This window comes from Amblyomma americanum, chromosome 8 (assembly GCF_052857255.1).
Source record: "Amblyomma americanum isolate KBUSLIRL-KWMA chromosome 8, ASM5285725v1, whole genome shotgun sequence".
Taxonomy (NCBI): Eukaryota; Metazoa; Arthropoda; class Arachnida; order Ixodida; family Ixodidae; genus Amblyomma; species Amblyomma americanum.
The window spans coordinates 18,683,650-18,702,529 of record NC_135504.1 but is presented as its reverse complement, the minus strand read 5'-3'; the positions used below and the strand labels follow the sequence as shown (position 1 = coordinate 18,702,529).

The 18,880-nt window shown below is 44.1% G+C and overlaps 2 protein-coding genes across 2 annotated transcripts; both read left to right on the top strand.

The window, feature by feature from the left end:
* Window positions 1–3,610: 3,610 nt before the first annotated feature.
* On the top strand, window positions 3,611–4,871 carry LOC144100114 (uncharacterized). The gene is made up of 2 exons (XM_077633149.1): window positions 3,611–3,702; window positions 4,579–4,871. The coding sequence occupies exons 1-2, from the start codon at window positions 3,626–3,628 to the stop codon at window positions 4,769–4,771; spliced, it is 270 nt and encodes an 89-aa protein (XP_077489275.1). The 5' UTR covers window positions 3,611–3,625; the 3' UTR covers window positions 4,772–4,871.
* Window positions 4,872–5,092: 221 nt separating this feature from the next.
* Window positions 5,093–10,902, top strand: LOC144102192 (uncharacterized; the record flags this gene model as incomplete). Its single annotated transcript, XM_077635505.1, has 3 exons — window positions 5,093–5,667; window positions 7,459–7,684; window positions 10,762–10,902. Coding segments are annotated over 3 exons (858 nt in total), but the record flags the coding sequence as incomplete, so codon positions are not given.
* Between the last annotated feature and the right edge of the window lie 7,978 nt (window positions 10,903–18,880).

Here is an 18,880-nt window from a genome sequence, read left to right as displayed (position 1 = left end):
GGTTCAGGTGTCCAACGATATATGAGACAGATACTGCGCCATTTCCTTTCCCCAAAAACCAATTATTATTATTATTACATAGAAGAAGACAGGATGAGCGCTAATATACTCCGGTGGTGCATGCGCACACTGGGTTGTAACGATACATGCACACTCTAATCAAAATGTGGAAAACTTCCTTAGGTACATTATTTCTTTTTTGGACACGGCAAGTGAAGTCGTGCTAACACAGTTACCAATAGACCTCACAAATCTCACGGCTTTGTCCAGAAAAGAACAAAAAATGTACCTAACTTACAGTTTGCCACATTTTGATTACATCACCACCACTGATCCGGAGAAATTTTATAAACTAATATCTGCCACTACTTCTGCGTAACATCTTGTAGTACATTGTTAACTTGCCAGTGGATTAGATTTGTGTCCTTTATTTCTGTTATTGATGATTCTCGTTGTTTTATTTTCATGTCGTTGTGGATAGACATTGTATAACTTGTATTAACTTTACTCTGTTAATGTTTCTGTTTCTTGCCATTTATGTTTCAATGTTTAATTATGTTGGTTTTGTATTTTTATTCCAACGATTCATATCCTTTTATGTTTTTATTTGTGGTTTCTTGAATCTTTTGGCTATTATTTATTTCCTACTTTTGATTCTTGCCTCCTTGCCTGTACACCCCCCCCCCCCCCCCATGTAATACCCTCAAAATTGAGGGCTTTTAAGGGTACTTTGCATAAATAAATAAATAGATTGTGCACGTATTGTTACAACCTATTGTGCGAATGCACCATCGAAGTATATTTATGTACCTTTCTGTCGCAGTAAAAACTTCAGTTGATATTTAGCGCTCGTCCTGTCTTTTTCCACGTCTGTGTCCTAGTTATATGCGCCAGTCTTTTAATTAATGACCACAAGAGTGTTGTACAAAGAGTTGGATAAGACAACGCGGGAGATAGTTGAAGCGTATCACATCACCAAAAACCGGAACATATGCATCAGCAAACCTATCATATTTATCACAGATGATGAAGTTGCAATGCTCGACCAAAGTTGAGTTCACTGTGCACTGTTCGTTATTGCTCTATGTTTGTAAACCTTTTGTTTTCCTTTCTTATGCGATTTCAGCCGGTCATGCGTACTAGTTTCTGTCTGTGATGGCGAATAAACTTAGTTGAGAGTCAGCGTTCTTTATGTGTCCCTATTTTCGTCTTCGTGTTTTTGCGCTGTTTGTTGTAATGGAACGTCACCAACTCGCCCAACTCTCTCTACTTCTAAAGAAAAAAAAAATCTTTGTTGAAATAAACAGCCCGTATATAGGTCAAGTTCCCGGCAAGCTGATATACTGTTTTCATCATGGTAAGCGCTCGAAAGCTGTATCGAGAGAAAAAGAAACTTTATTTCCACTAAGAACTTTGGACAAGCTCCACTACATGGTTCAGTATAAATCCGGCGACTTGTATATTTTCGACAGTGTACGTATTTGCCTGTGGTGTTGGTGTTTGCACGGCAGCAAATAATTGTCGCTTTTTTTCCTAACATGCAGCCACCACGACGTCTTGTAAGTAAATATAATTCTTTTCGTGACATTAAAATATTTGTTAAATCACGAAGTCATATCCTTTACGCACCTAAGCATGCTTTAGAATTAGGAAGACTGTCAAAAAACATTTTCCTAGATTTTATTATAGATTCATGTTTTATAACATGCAGATGCTGTTTACGGAACAGTAAGTACCCGTGCTCAGTCCATTAAGCACTTATTAAGCACAACGAGTACAACTTCTCCTCAGCGCTAGCTCTGCATCCTTGCGCAAAAAAAAAAAAGCGAATATGCTCGTACGTGATTCGGCCCTCTTGACCACATAGGCAAACATTGCTCGTTAAACACTTCGGAAGGCACTGGAAAAGTTTGGACATCAAAGGAAAGTGTCCTGCACGGCGTGTGAAAGTAGACGACCCTTACAAATATTGTCTATGGACAGTCTATAGACTAGTTATAGTCTCTATCGCCTTCCTATAGATATTTTTGTTTATTCATAGTTTATAGACTGTCTATAGACAAAAGTCTACTAAAAGTGTATGGCCATAAATTAGTAGATTGTCTATAGATATAGACTGTCTATAGCATTTGTAATGCTTATAGACTGTGATCTAGGGTTTGTTTGCAGGGAGTCTATAGACTTTATAGACAGAAGTCTATGAACAGACAGAAGTCTATGTCAAAAAAAATATTAAGGGGGTGTTTTAGACACTGCGTTGCCTAGCCGAGGAAACGAGGAGGTTCTGAGGTTCCCCCGCAGAGTTCCCGCCTTCTGGGCCCTCGGTCCAAATCCTTCCCATCCGCGCCCCTTTTCCATCTCGCAGACGTCGTCCACGGCCAGCATCCCGGAGAGCCTCAGCAGCAGAAGCAGCGGCACTTCGCTGTCCACAACCACCCGTACAGAGTCGTCCTTCCCCACGACGCCTCTGTCCGAAGCCTACCCGGTGCCAGCCAGTGCAGTGGACCTGCGCTCACTGGCTCAACTGAGACCGGAACGGGTCGACTTAGTCGAGGAAGAAGTCCTGGTGGAAACGTGCGCCATCAGATCAGTTATTGGAGCCGAATGTGCCCGGGAGTTCTCGCGCGCTGAACACTTGCACATACGAAAGCAAATTTTAAATTATTTTGAAAATTTTAGCATGGCGGACACGCGACTCTGTTGTCTGCTGCGCATGCCCAGTGGTCAGGCGAGGACGCGGATCTGCCATCCCTTATAAAAATGGTCTATAGACAGTCTATAGACTTCTTATAGACTCTATTGCCTTCATAGAGATATTTATTTTTGTGTATACTCATAGTCTATAGAAAGTCCACAGAAAAAAAGTCTACTAAATTAGTAAAGTACATGGCCATAAATCTATAGATTGTCTATAGACTATAGAATAGAATAGAATAAAAATGCAATAGACAGCTGTCTATTGGATTTTTATTGCTTATAGACTGCTCTCTTGGGTTCGTCTATAGAGAGTCTAGATTTTCTAGACAGGAGTCTATGGACAGTCTATAGACTGTCTGATGAAATTTTGAAAGGTATTGCGCAATCACAGCAGGAAACCTGCTTATCCGGTTTGCGTCTGAACTCTGTTTGGCGAATCTGGATCACTGAGGAGGATGCGCTGCGTTAGGCTTACCAACAGAACCGGAACGTTTTTCGGATCAGACGAATAAGGGGCGAACCCGCCGCAAACTTGTAATAAACACTTCAGACCTGTATTAAAATTTAGCGTGAAAGCACTAGATAACGCGCTCCCAGCCAAAAATCTTGTGTGAAGCTCGGAGTTAACTCTGGTAAGCTAGGCTTAGTTCGGAGGAGTGTCGCGCAAGATGTATAGCAAGTGGAAAAAAGCTCGGTAAAGTTCGGAGGACCATCGCGCCAGCTGCAGCCAGTGGGGGGAGGGCGTCGCGTCAGCTGCAGCCGAATGGAGAGAGGGTGTGAGGATGAGCGAGAAACGCGGTTATGTGCACATACAGATGCCAGAAAGGAGAGACGAACAACACGTGTTTCCGCACATCTACTCGGTTAAACTACTTTACAGCCCTACCACTTTTTTTTTATTTTTCAGCGAAGACACGGCTGGTCGAAGATGCTTGCTTTGCCTGCTGTGCATGCTGTGCCACGTGTTGTTCATCATTCTAGTTCTCGTCATCATCGTCATCATTGGTGAGACATTTCTTACAAATAGGTGCGTATTTTGAAAACTGCACGCATGCACAGTCGGAGCTGGCGGCTTTCGTTTTCACCCAGTAGAGCTGGAGGAGAAATGGTGCGCATGCGCAGAGCAGCCTTGTGAATGAGGTGGATTAAAGCGCGGCCCTTGGTGCTAGACGTGACAAAACGGGGTACACAGGACAAAGGCGCCTCGTTTAATTCACAGTGTCGCACATTAATTCCATCAAAAACGTGCAACTCACTAGCCACCACTGCTGTCTTGCAGAGGCTCTAAGCAGAGGTTATTCCAATGAAAACCTCAAACTTCTCAGGCTTTTACACAAGAGAACTGTGGCTTGCAGTGTGTTGAAGAGTAGAGGAAGCAAGTCAATGTACCCGATAGAGACATTATGAACGCGCACGTGAGGAAACAGTGACGGCCAAATATATTTTTTACAGAGATAAGTGTTAAGAACATGTTATAAATAAGAGGCGTGAAGCCCTTCTCAAGTATGTATTCACGCGACGTTTAAAAAATAAAATCATTTTTTGAGAATGCAGCCACCACCCTGAAGTGCATCTGAGCGACCTTTCGCGGTAACCCAATTACAAACAGTAAAAGTATTGAATGCTCGAATCTTCAACACTGGATAAATCGAGCAGCACTGTCCATCACAGCATTATCAATATCAGATACCACCGGTGTGGTTGTATTTGATGTGGCGTACCTCAGCTTGATGCTATTATACGGTATCCGTTTGTTTCAAGCAACAAAATGTTCGCCCATTTAGAGAGAAAAAGAATTCACTAACGACATGACAAGGCAAATGTGGGGAAATGTTTTCGGGAGTTTTTCTTCAAGAAGTCTTTTCTTTTCTGATTCTGCAGGACCGACAGACCTACACCGGACGCCAACAACAACCGAATCACTCCAGACCACAACTACCACCACGACCACAACGACAAGTACCACTACAACATCGACAAGTACCACAACTACCACCACGACCACAACAAGTGCCACTACCACAACTGCCCCAGCAACCTCGACAAGTATCGCAACTACTATTACTACAACTAGCACGACAGCGACTTCGACCAGTACCACCAGAGCTACTACTACGACGACCAGTACTAGCACTACTACTACTCCAACTAGAACAAGAACCACCACCACTTCCACCACGAGAACCACAACTACCACCACCCCTACAACTACCAGCACAACTACCACAACCACTACAACGACAACCACGACAACCACCACCACAACTACCACCACAACTACAACGACGAGCACTACAACAACAAGCACAACTACAACGACAAGCACTACTACAACAACTACAACTACACCAACAAGCACCAGAACTATAACTGCGACGACCGCAACTGCTAGCAGCACCACAACAACCAGCACAACGACTACCACAACATCTACCACCACAACTACGACGACCACCACAACTACGACAACCACCACAACTACCACATCTACCACCACAACTACGACGACCACAACAACTACGACGACCACCACAACAACGACAACCACCACTACAACTACCACAACCACGACAACCACCACAACCACAACTACGAGCACAACTACAACGACCACGACTACCACCACTACAACTACCACAACCACGACAACCACCACAACCACAACTACGAGCACAACTACAACGACCACGACTACCACCACTACAACTACCACAACTACGACGACCACCACAACTACCACCACTACAACTACCACAACTACAACGACCACCACAACAACCACCACTACAACGACCACGACTACCACCACCACAACTACCACAACAACCACTACCACAACTACAACGACCACAACTACCACTACAACAACCACAACTACGACGACTACCACAACAACCACCACCACATCTACCACAACTACAACAACCACAACACAAGGACCTACGGTGCCCACCGCCAGCACAACACGATGTAAGCATTCTTCTCTCCTTTGGTTCACCTATCCGCAGCTCAGAACGCAACCGAAGGTGTAAACATATCTTGAACATCGCACTGTGATCGAAGTGCATCCATAATAGACATCAATTGTGCGAGATTCTCTGTTTATTGTTGTCCTGACTCTTGATTTCGGCCCGTCACGATAACGCAAACATTTTGTACTTGCTTGCGTGTCATGTAAACCATGCCCATACGTCATCACATGAATGCCGGTGGTCAGCGTTGTATTCGACATCAGCTGAGGTGCGGACAACTAGCACACATGAAAGACAAAGTTTTCTAAGCGACATGAGTTACGCAAAAGCTATTATGACAAAAATTCTGCTTTCCTAGCTGTACTTGGCATCCTCTCATAAGTAATGCGGCAGTGTTTTAGTCGAAATTTAAACCTGAATAACAAGGAGAATGCGATGGCTGCGATGTAGTATGCTAATTCATTTCTTCCATTTTCCATTGAATATGGCCTAAAGGGGAATCGTTTTAAGAGCAGTCGATGTAGAGTGGAAATCGTTTTTAGCTGAGAGAAACTTTTTGAGTTTATCAAGTACCCTTTAATCTCGGAGCGACCTTACTAACAGCAGCCTAATCCTGTTAGGAATTTGAGGTAACAGCATAAGCAGATTTTCGGGGCACATTCCTGCTTATCCGCTCCTTCTACACCGTTTGGGGCCACAGAGCGGGAGGCAAATAATGGTTACTAGCTTGTATAATTTTTGACGCTGGTTATATCTGCAAAACTACACGCCCCTGTGGATTGTATTATAGTACGCATGCTCTTCAAGTTATTAGAACTTATTTTTTTTTATTTCAGCATGAGCATTGTAACCAAGCCCATCAGAATACGAAATATTTTTTTTAGTTTTGAGTGTGCATGCAACCCTATTCACCGAGAGAGTGCGATGAGTGTAGTTTTAAAGGTGCTTAATAAACTCGGGCATCTGGGTTTTAATTTTCACTACTTTTAAATTTCCCGCCACAAGTTGTTCTTTTTTTGGTATTCTCTGCACATCCAAAGAAAGCACATTCCGAGTGTCCAGTGCCTTATCACAATGAGGATAGTTTTCCTCGTAAGCACACCACTTTAATATACTCTATAAGTAGTTTTAGTTTCCTACTATTCCTAAGAATAATGAAAATACCGAAAGCTTATTTTCATTACGGTGCACATTGTAAATGTCCCACCAAAAATCTTGCCGAATTTCCTCCGCCTATCCAGTGACTTAATATAACTGAGGAATAGAGGCGACAACATCTGGCGATAACCACCAGCATTCATGCGAACTAGTGAGCATCATGCGTCAACAAAGTAATTTTCGCCGTGCTGATTGGAGCACTTCCAGCCTATCAACTAAGCCCACGCCGCTGGCTTAAAGCCAAACTAGCAGCGTCGAGTCCTCGAGTCAGCTTTTGTAACAATCATAACGAGGTGAAATGTTACTGAGAACCGCTCTACTACAGCGTACCTGTTAACTGAGACCATTCGTTTCCGGCGTAAGATTGCCACACATTTGAACTCCGGGTGGTTAAACTATTGCAGGAATGAATTACCCGCTTTTGCCCACAGTAGTTCATGCATTGTAGCGTGGCTATCATCGTCTTCTGCATCACCTTCATATTCTCCTTAGGTCATACGGATAATGAATCGATAGATGGATCGATAGGTGGACATATGGATAGATAGGTGTATAGATATGTGGACAGATTGATAGATAGGTGAATTGATTGATTGATTGATTGATTGATCGATCGATCGATTTATTGCAGTTCTGCCAGCAAAGCTTGCCCACCCCTTGGTCTGCACGGTCAGCCATCGTTACGAGCTGGTCATGCAGCTCCCTGGCGACGGAGTGTGCGACTACATGTTCTTCGAGTCCCTTTACAAGAACAACTCGAACATCTTCACAGCGCCATGGAGCCAGCACCTGAACGCCTTCCTGCAACGCGGAAGCCGCTTTCGCAACACCGAAGTCGGCCTCTCATTCGACCACACGTAAGCGAGACAGGCAACAGTGCGGCCCACTGTTAACCGCAGTTCTCACCGTCTCACCTCTGATCTCAGGGCTGTGCGTTATAATGTTTAGAGATACGATGAATTTAAATACACCACACGTTACGGAGGAGCCTTGACCCTGTCGGTGTCCTTACCGCAAGTTTCTATATATTCCCGCGAGAAATAAGCCCAACAAATATAAAAGCCCCTGCAGGATAATCTGTGTTACGTGCAGATTAGCGTGCTGTATGAAAGGCTGGAGGGCTCCTATGCAGTCGTGTCGTTTCTTCCATACAGGCTCATGCATTATTCGAGGCTATCTTGAGCCTTCTTGCGCTGTCGCTTCCCTATAATCACCTCCCAAGCTCACTTAATAGTCAAAACTACTGATCCCAGCGCTAACATGGCCCTATGTGCAGCGTTCGCTATACGTGGTAAATAAAGTATAACCATCATCATCAGCCAAACTGCGTTCACTGCAAGACAGAGGCCTTTCCTACATAGCCCTGTGCGGTCACCTTATCTCGGTAAACTTCCTAAAATCATCGATACCCTGCTAGAAATCTCTTCCATTGCACTAATGGCCCGTGGGTTATGTTGCTTTCACATTACGTGCTGTGCCTATGACCATTTGTTCTTTATTTCGACTAGGATGTCATAACCCGCGTTAGTTAACTGACACACCCGGATCTCTCCCCGTATCTTAACGTTGCAGCTATCATTTTCCTTTCCGTAGTCGCTCGCTGTGTTGTCTCAATACAATTTTGGCTCTTTTCGTTAGACTCCACGCTTTTCCCCAAAGTCCAGTGCCCGCAAAATACATGTATTACATATGTGCCTCTTGAGGGATATCAGAAAATTGCTATTTACGATCAAAGAATGGCTGCGAAATGCATTCCACCTCACTCTTATTTTTTTTTTCAATTCAGTAATTTTACTCTCGTGGTCCGGATATGAAGTCACTACCCTTCCCACTACCCTTACCACGCAATCCCTTACCACTTTCAATGCTTTGATGACAATCATAAACTGTTGCTACCACAGTGTTGTTCGCACAGCAAATGGAAATTGATGAAGACGATGATTTGCAATGCGCTGGTAGCGGTATGAGAACTCGCCGCCACCTATGAATGTTAATGAGAAAATGACCAATTCTGCATAAATGGGCATTAAACCACTAGAAATATCACGTCATATCCTTAACACGCAGTTTAAGTGTGCCCTCCGGTTGAAGAATGAACACCTGGTTTCGCAAGTCTACTCGGTTTAACTATGTTAAATTCCTATCAATTTTTTTTTGCTCTCCAGTGTCGCATAGGACTAGCAATATTTATGACTGGAACACTCATGACAAAGATGGCAGAAATTTGTCGTCGTGTGTAAAAAGGAATTCTTTACGAATTAAGGGGCCGCCATCGCAAAGGGCACCGAGATATCTCTTAACTGCGGGAAGGCGAAAGCTGTTTGCGACTCATTCCACTGATTTGAATTTGCCGCGCTTGAATTAATTTCACGACAGAGAAGAGCAGCCGGCGCGAGCAGGGCAGAGAGATCACGTGACCTCACAAGGTCACACGACATTATGATGCGCTGCGCTGTGATGTCACGTGATCTTGTGATATCACGTGACCTAAATGTAACGGACGGACGCGAGTATGATCCATTAAAGGCTATCGCATTAAAAGAAGGTACCCCTACCCTAGTGTTCCTGTATATGCTCCCGCAGGGAGCAGATTTGCGCGTCTGTTTTCCCTCGCCGCTCCGAACGCCATTCGCCGAGAGGCGGTCACATGATTTTCGTGACGTCAGTTGTTCAAATTTCCGCGGGGAAACTGACTTCACAGGCGCAGGCGACCCCTCGTTAGCTCGACGCCCCACGTGAGCCCACGCTGTCGGCTACATTCCACACATTTCCCGTGCACACCTGTGGCGTCAGGTTTGGGCTTCTGCTGTGGCAGTGAGCCACGCATTTGTCAGCAATGACTGCGTGCAGTGTGCCAAACAGCAGCAACAGCACTGGAAACGGCAAAGCGTTTTACGGACTGCCATTTGGAAGTTCGGCGGTTGAAATGCATCGGCGATTAAACTGGCTTTTGAGAATGGGCCGCGTTAATCGCGAAGGAATATAACTTAATAACTCAGATGAAAAGATAATTCTTTTTAATAAAAATTAGGTAAGCTAATAATATCGACGAAAAAGAGTACTTTCAAGGTCCTTTAAAGATTCGTCATTTAACTGCATTTAGCAACGGGGTACATTTTGTAAAATGGTTTACCCAAGCAATTGAGTTTGAAATTTTTTCGTTAAGTCAGACTCGCCTGTTCAACGCATTGGTGTTGCTTTAGTATGCTTGCCTGCAACAAGCTGCAGAATCATTTCAATGTGGTTCTAGGGAGATGCGTTTTTGTATTTTCCGTGCATTACTCGCACAGAACACGTGGCGGTGCTAGTTGTGAAAAAAGTAATTCATCGCAATACTCTGTTTTTTTTTCTCAAGACGTGCACAGAGGAAGACAGGACGGTACAGACGCTGTCTCATCCGGAACGGGACTGCTTGTTCATCTGAAATTATTTGTACAAAAAAAAAACTCGCAGGCCGTTTCTAGTATTTTTCGTCAATTTGTCATGACCACAATTTGCTGTTAACCTTTGGCGACATTTTTTTCATGCTGTATGCATACCCTAGACAAATCACAATTAGTCTTTGGCGTTATACGTTAAAGAAATTTCGATGGAGTACAATTTGTACGCAAATAAAAAAAAACCCAAGCGCTCTACACAGCGACCCCATGAACGCAGCCCCTGTTCGCACGAGCGGTGGCTTTCCCGCACAGATTGGAACATGATGGCGGACCTTCGCGCAACTCTGCTCCCTGCGGGAACCCTACCCTACCCCACTTCCCTCTGGTGGGTGTGTAGGGAAATGATTTCGGTTGCTTCAGTAGTAGCTCTATGGTTGCTTCCCACGATAGTTGCACTGCAAACCCGAAGGTGTCGCTGTAGTACACCTCGCGCGGTAGCGCGAGTGGTTCATTGTTTTGTTCGTTTAGTAATTCCGTTCTTTTTCTCAATCCAGAAATGCCCAATTTTTGAGCGAATACGCGACGGCACCGTTCGAGGCCAAGATAGATGACGTAGTGAGACTGGCGGTATCCCATTTTGGAATAATGGACATGGTGAATTACGCCACGAACAACGCCACCCTCGAGCAAGCCCTCAGGATACTCTTGGTGAGTGTGGGAACTCCAGCACGCAGGCCCAGCCATCCTGGACGAATGCACTTTTGAACGAGAAACAGTTTATGAACGTAATTTTTCATATCTTGTGAGATTTAAGATATAAGGAAGAAATGATGACAGAAACCTCTATGTTAAATTTTCATCAACTTTATGTTTACGTTGTACTGACCTCTCGATATACAGCAAAGAATACAGAACACCAGTAAACAAAGAAAGACAAAAGAAACAGAAAGGTATCATATTCCGCGGCTATACACAAATTATGGGAAAGGAGTTATAAACTATTATGTGCCACATCTTTTCAACAAATTGCCTACGGAACACATGCAATACAGTAGCACCAAAGAAGTGAAAAAGGTGGTAAAAAACTGGTTCCGTATTCTTTCAAGAAGTGTATTTTCTGGAAAACGTCTAAGGTATTTTTTTTTCTATGCTCTGAATCGGAAAGAAAGTAATTCATTCCGACATTGGTTTGTACTTATATATTTATGTCCATTCGGTGCTGACTGCTAGCGTTGTATAAGCGTGTTTTTATTTTTGTACTTTGTTGTGTATCTTATTTTGGTCAAAATTGTAACCAAACCTCGTAACATAGCAACTTGAATCTTGTTGTCTTTTTATGAAGTATGTTTGCCCGGTACGTACCTACCGATCTGCCTACCCACGTACAAGCAATGCATTCTTAGGTGTGGCAGAAAACGTAACCACGAAAAAGAGGACAATTATTATTATTATTATTATTATTATTATTATTATTATTATTATTATTATTATTATTATTATTATTATTATTATTATTATTATTATTATTATTATTATATGCACACATCTCCTCTCGGCGGCTTTGGCTTTATTTTTGCTATTAACGTTTTTGCTATCGTAAAAACCGTCCCCCATTGGTTCTATATGGCAACCTTAACTGCTCGATTCGAGAGATGGAAACACTCTAAAAGAAAGATTCCGCTACATATTAGAAAAATGGAAAATTACCTTCAGTATTTTTATAGGGATGACTCACAGTGTTCCAACATTCAAATTTTTTTCGTTCAAGAATGTTGGACATGGAGGTACTTGATATGCCAGTTGAAGGACGTGCACCTCAAGACTACTACTCTCCCTGCTTAATTTGCGAAGAGCTGTGTCAACTGCTTTGTGACCCACGGTCTTCTCGTGTCTACCGACAGAAATTCGAAGAGTACATGCGGTCCCGATCTACAGGCCGATATCCCATCATGGCGCTGGGGCTGAGTGTGGATAAGCCGGAGGAGTTCGACTGGTTCAGAGAGATATTCAAGTGAGTGCCCACTGGCAGTGCGATTTCTTCGATTCTTCCTGTAGTAGCATCTAAGCGCCGGGAATCGGTTCGTTGAAGTACTAGCTGCAACACCACCTCTATACTGCACTACCACGGAGACCAAATCAACGTGGTGGACTTTGTCATCAATGCTTCCTTCCGAAGGCCCGCCGTCATTTTTAATAATAATAATAATAATTGGTTTTTTGGGGAAAGGAAATGGCGCAGTATCTGTCTCGTATATCGTTGGACACCTGAACCGCGCCGTAAGGGAAGGAATAAATGGAGGGAGTGAAAGAAGAAAGGAAGAAAGAGGTTCCCTGGTGGAGGGCTCCGTAGTAATTTCGACCACCTGGGGATCTTTAACGTGCACTGACATAATAATAATAATAATAATAATAATAATAATTGGTTTTTGGGGAAGGAAGTGGCGCAGTATCTGTCTCATATATCGTTGGACACCTGAACCGCGCCGTAAGGGAAGCAATAAAGGAGGGAGTGAAAGAAGAAAGGAAGAAAGAGGTGCCGTAGTGGAGGGCTCCGGAATAATTTCGACCACCTGGGGATCTTTAACGTGCACTGACATCGCACAGCACACGGGCGCCTTAGCGTTTTTTCCTCCATAAAAACGCAGCCGCCGCGGTCGGGTTCGAGCCCGGGAACTCCGGATCAGTAGCCGAGCGCTCTAACCACTGAGCCACCGCGGCGGGTATTTCTTTCTTGCTATTCACGTTTTTTATATATCGTCAAAACCGTTCCCCAATGGTTTTCTATGGCAATATTAACTGCTCGAAGCGAGCGTGGGCAAACTTTAAAATAAATAATTTACTACGCATCAGAAGCATGCACCACGGGCCATCTCATCGTTTTTCCTCCGTAAAAACGCTAAGGCGCCCGTGTGCTGTGCGATGTCAGTGCACGTTAAAGATCCCCTGGTGGTCGAAATTATTCCGGAGCCCTCCACTACGGCACCTCTTTCTCCATTTCTTCTTAAGGAGACTTAATAATGCGCTGTCGTACATCAGCGACGACCTTCTTTTACTAATTCTGTGCCAATGCTTTCCTAGAATATAAAACCGCCTTGTAACTGTATTTCAAAGAAGCACAAGTGAGCTCCCAAAAGAAGGGCGGAGCCGCGTTATGGTCATGTGAAGACCCAAGAGAAATGACACAGACATTTGCGAGGGAGGGAACATGTTCTAAGAAATCTAGGTAGGTTGCAATAATTTAATCCACGTAAACTAATAGTTAATTAAGGGCCACTATTGATTTCTATGACAACGCGAGACATTCATTGGTGTTGTTGCCGCCCTCGTGACTTCTTGCTGTTTTATTTGTACCTTCTTTCATTCATAGGTGCGGGCACATAATGCATCAATTGTTTAACGGCGATTATAAGTTTTTTCTTAATAAGGAAGTAATTACTCCTTGGCAGTTCTTTCTTATAAAGCGGCTAAAACTTAATCCCATGAGTATGATGCGGCTACGTCACTGCGTATAAATTAATAAAAATTAAGTTTTTCAGGGAGAAGTAGTGATAATTCTGGTATAGAAAAATTGCAAAAATCATCATTTTTTTTAACTGGTCTAAAAATTAATATGCAGAAAACCGAACTTATGTTCAACAGTCTCGGGAGTGGACAGCAGTTTACAAGTGGTAGCGAAATGCTGGAAGTTGTAAGGGAAAACGTCTTCTTAGGGCAGGTAGTGACTGCGGATCCGGAACATGAGAGGGAAATAACGAGAATAACAATGGGGTGAAGCACATTCGGCCGCTTCTCTTAGATCACGAATGGCAGTTAACCAATATCCTTCGCGAGAGACGTATATAACAGCTGTACCTTACCGCTACTCACCTGTGTGGCTGAAACGTGGAGGTTAACCAAAAGGGTTAGCCTTTTGGTCCTCATTGCATGAGGACGACGCAGCGAGCTCTGGAAAGAAAAAAATGATAGGTGTACCGTTAAGAGACCGGAAGCGGGCAGAGTGAGTGAGGGAACAAACGCGTCTTAATCACATCCTAGTCGAAATCAAGAGGAATAAATGGGCTTGGGAAGGGCATGTGATGCGAAGGCAACATAACCGGTGGTCCTTAAGAGTAACGGAGTGGATTCCATGAGAAGGCAAGCTTAGCAGGGGGCGGCAGAAAGTCAAGTGGGCGGATGATATTAAGGAGCTTGCGGGGATATGGTGGCCGCAGCTGGCGCGAGACAGGATTAATTTATGACGAAATAATGAATATAGCGAAGAAATGACGATTTTTCTGAAAATCTCGGTCAACACGGGCTATAACGAAGCTACGGATATAACGAAGTAATCGCCGAGCCCCCTTCAACTTCAGCATCAATATGGGACCCTACGCATGAAAACCTCACATATTCCTTAGAATTAGTCCAAAATAATTCCGTTCGCTTCATTCTTTCAAATTACAACCGTACGGCAAGCATCACAGCCATGAAATCTAACGTCTCACTCCCACCATTACAATCTCGCCGCAAAATTGGTCGCCTAACACTATTTCACAAGCTATATCATCACGTTGCGCTTCACAACTATTTCATGTCACCCCCCGAATACATTTCACGTCGCATCGATCACCGCCACAAGGTTGGCCTCCCAACATGCCACACCAAATCTTCTTTTCAGTCATATCTTCCCCGCACATCTGTGGAATGGAACCGCCTTCCCCCCGATATTGCAGCCATTCCTGATAATAAAATCTTTCATAACGCTGTAGCTAATATTGTTTATTCTGAAGAAAGTTGATTGTGTGTTTTATCTGCTTCCACTGTATTGTATACATTGTTTCTATACTATTTACGTTTTCTGGATGTTGTTATTTGTTTTATTCTGGAGGAAATTTATTTTGTAATACCTATTTTCACTGTATTCTATTTCATTGTTGTTTATCCTAATTAACCCACTCCCCTCTGTAATGCCTTTGACACTGAGGGTACAATAAATAAATAAATAAATAAATAAATAAATAAATAAAAAACTTCCTTATAGCGAGGTACGGAGGAGGAGTCCTCCTTGGGATGATGCATGAAGTGTGTGTGCTTCACCTCCTGCGCAGGTCTGTATACTTGCCACACTTGTTGGTGTCCGTGTCTCACGTGACCTTCAATGACAAGGACCGACCAGACTGCCAGATACTGCCGCTGTCTATTCCGAACTACGCTCCTATTCCGCTGAAATACGCTCATACGATGGTGAGCGCTCCCTTGCCACTTCATTAAACCGGCCTTTGTTCATTGATCCTACACTGTGCATACCAAACAATTCTGGGGAAAAGCACTTTACAACGAGAAAGAGTCTGTTAACGAATTTTTTTCCCCCAGATATTGTATTGTTTCACTGTAACTATCAATGTTTCACTGTAACAATCAATATTTTTTTCGGATTGTTTTGTTAATCTATTTATTTAGTATGTTAAGAACCACGGGGTAATTCTCTTTATAGTATTCGCTTGACTGGAGACAAGTACTAACTGATGATCACAAATACAGCCTCTCCAGCTGTGTACATCTCTTGCTAAGGAGCATGCGCGGAGGGAGAGAGAGAGAGAGCAAAGAACGGCAGATTGAAAACTCGGCGCCTACGAAGCTATTTGTTTCAACCCTGCAAGGACCGATGTACCACGAACGATAGAGACTGCAAAATACGTATAGCTTTTTCATTGGAGTTCGCAGACCAGTTCCTTGAGTTAATTAAGAAACGACCTTTTTAAGATTTTTGTGAAAGCACGGTCAAAGTTGTAGCCACCAGACACACAAAATGCCCCCTGGAAGGTCCTGCTGCCAAAGCTAACCCTAACGCCCCTACATCTCCAAATTTCTGTCGCCACACTGCCGTATTGGCAAGTGAATAAAAATCCTTCTGAAAAAATCACAATTCAGGAAATTCAATCATTCAATCATAATGATTTTTCTTAATAAATCTGCGAGTTTTTAAATATTTCTCCGAATGTACGGCAGCACCAGTGACCGCCTACTGTAGTTCATAACTCCACCCCGATCCTCTGATCCCTCTACAATGACTTCACTGTTTTGGCATCGCAGAACTAACTGTTCCATTGAAAAAAAAAGACTCACAGGACGGCTACGACTGTGTAACGCGACTGAACCTATTTAGGCGTGTAGTTTTGGGGGGATATTTGGTGGCGCGCAGGTGTAGTGGTCACGTGGTGCATCCCTGCACTGGCAGGCGGCTTTTTGAAACAGAGCCGCCCGTAGGCTTAGGCAACCCAGTTTTACCGGCGCAACAGGTGGCGCCGGTTATGCCGAGGACGGCGGACGAATACGACGAGAAAGCCAGGGAAGGGCGCTTAACAGCTATCGCTGTAAAAAAAAATCTACGTGGTTGTACTGTATTTTTTTTCTCAGTGAACAACCACTGCTTGATACGTGCACCAGCTATGGCTCCCTTTCGTTGGCACAGACTTCCCGCAAGCAGTCGACGCTTGACAGATCCTATATATTACAGAGCACTTCGTCAAATGACTTTCATTCGCTGTTCATCAACGGCTGTCATGATCGCAGCAGGAAGAGATGTAGTAAGCGTCGGACACTTACCCTCTGCTTTCTTGTATTCCTAACACCGTCGCCAGAGTCAGTCGATCGAGCAACTCAAGAGCCTGGTCACGGACAAGCTTCGTTGTTCGGGGAGTGTCTCCGTCACGCTCAAGGGCCGTTGGTACAAGCCCAAGTCCCCGGACCCTTTTTTTCCAGACATCGGAAAGTACGAAATATACGAGAACTGCACGACATTCCCGGGGGACCAGGACGTCTCGCCCACTACCGTGAGTAAAGCGATTAAAACGGAGTTGACATACGCGCTATAACCCTTACAAAAATTTCTTTAGGCGGTCTATAGACTGTCTGTAGACCTCTGTCTCTAAGTCTGTAGACTCTCTATAGACAAACCCTAGAGAACAGTCTATAGGCAATCCTATAGACAGTCTATAGAAAATCCATAGATTTATGGTCATACAGTTTTAGTAGACTTTTGTCTATAGACTGTCTATAGACTATGAATAGACAAAAAGAAAGAGAGAGGGCTTATTGACTTGAAAGGCAGAGAGGTTGGCCTGAAAGATATCTGGCCTGCTACTCTGCACTTGGGAACGGGAAGGGGAGAAAAAAGAGGGTCATGATGGGGGGGGGGGGGGGATGATGATGGGAGGAGGCAGATGAAAAAATACATAAAAAATGCACACTTTCTAACATCGCTGCCTATAGACCATTTTTGTAAGGGTACAGAGCGAAAGCATGCTGCCGCCTGCTCCTTTGCACACTGTACGCACATTCTTGTTAACCGTGGCGGCAGCCGTTACAGTCAAGTCTTCTGATCATCATCATCATCATCATCAACCTGGCTATGCCCACAGCAGGCCAGAATCCCCTCCCATGTCTCTCCAATTAACCCTGTCCTTTGGCAGCTGCACCCACCGTATGCCCGCAAACTTCTTAATCTCATCCGCCCAGCTAACTTTCTGCCGCCCCCTGCTACGCTTGCCTTCTCTTGGAATACAACTCATGATAGCCAGCCATTACTGTGCAGACCAAATACATAAGGTACTAATCAGGCAACAACTATTTCTACAGATTACGTTATCCTGATGATTATGAATTTTTTACGGCTCAAAGGCATCTATGGCCAAAGAGCGCCATGGCACAAGGTATTTTCGAGTAGATTACGTGATCCTAACCGGCACCAAGATGACCGCTACATGAAAGTGTAACTTATGCGCACGCAGCATTTCTGCCCAGTATTCAATATCAAGGCGCCGAAACGCACATAAATGTTTTAAACAGATTTGTAACACTCGCCGTAGCAGGGAGGCGATAAACTTTCGTGCACCCTTTTGAGCGAGCATTCTTACCAGAACTCAGACATGTTTGTCATACAAATATCAAACAGGTATCATACGTATGTCCTATAAATGTCATACATTCTAACAAAATCATGCAATTGTCATACGGATGTCATGCACTATCATTCAAGTCTGACATTTGGATGACAAAGTGTGTGAGGTTATTGCATCATTCAGCTTTTGCAGTGCGGTAGTAGCGTGTTTGATGTAACGCTTGCCCCGTGTGCTTCATGGGTGCTGCCATTTCATGTGTCCAGCGTACCATAACCATAATCATGATTATCTCCTAGAAAGTGGCAAGCGTATCTCCCAGCGATCTTTCCTTAGCCACGTCCTCTTTCAGCCGCGCCCGCATAGTTCCCCTCGTCTGCTGGAGTAGCATGCCAGGCCGACAACCAGGCAGACCTCTCCTGTTCCATTAAAGCTATCTCTCTCTCCCCTCGTCGGATCTCCCCACCTGAGTATCTGCTGTCGCCGGCTACAGTCTGCTTGGACTGAAATTCACTGTCTTACTATGGTATCTCTCAGGGCTAGTTGGTGGCGGGACATGATAGGGACATGGTAGGGACATGGTAGGGTCGCCCCGCGTGCCTTTCTTATGTCTTGGTCCTCGCCAGCCGTGAAGCACCCATTGTATTCATTCTGTAGACATTACAGACCGTTGGTCATCCGTTCCCAGCGTCGCATGTCCCATCAAAGTCCATTTCCGCCTTTTCCGGCCGCTAGCATATTAATAAGTAAAGTTTCGCCTGTTGTGCGCATTGCTGAATTTGCATAGTAACGTTTC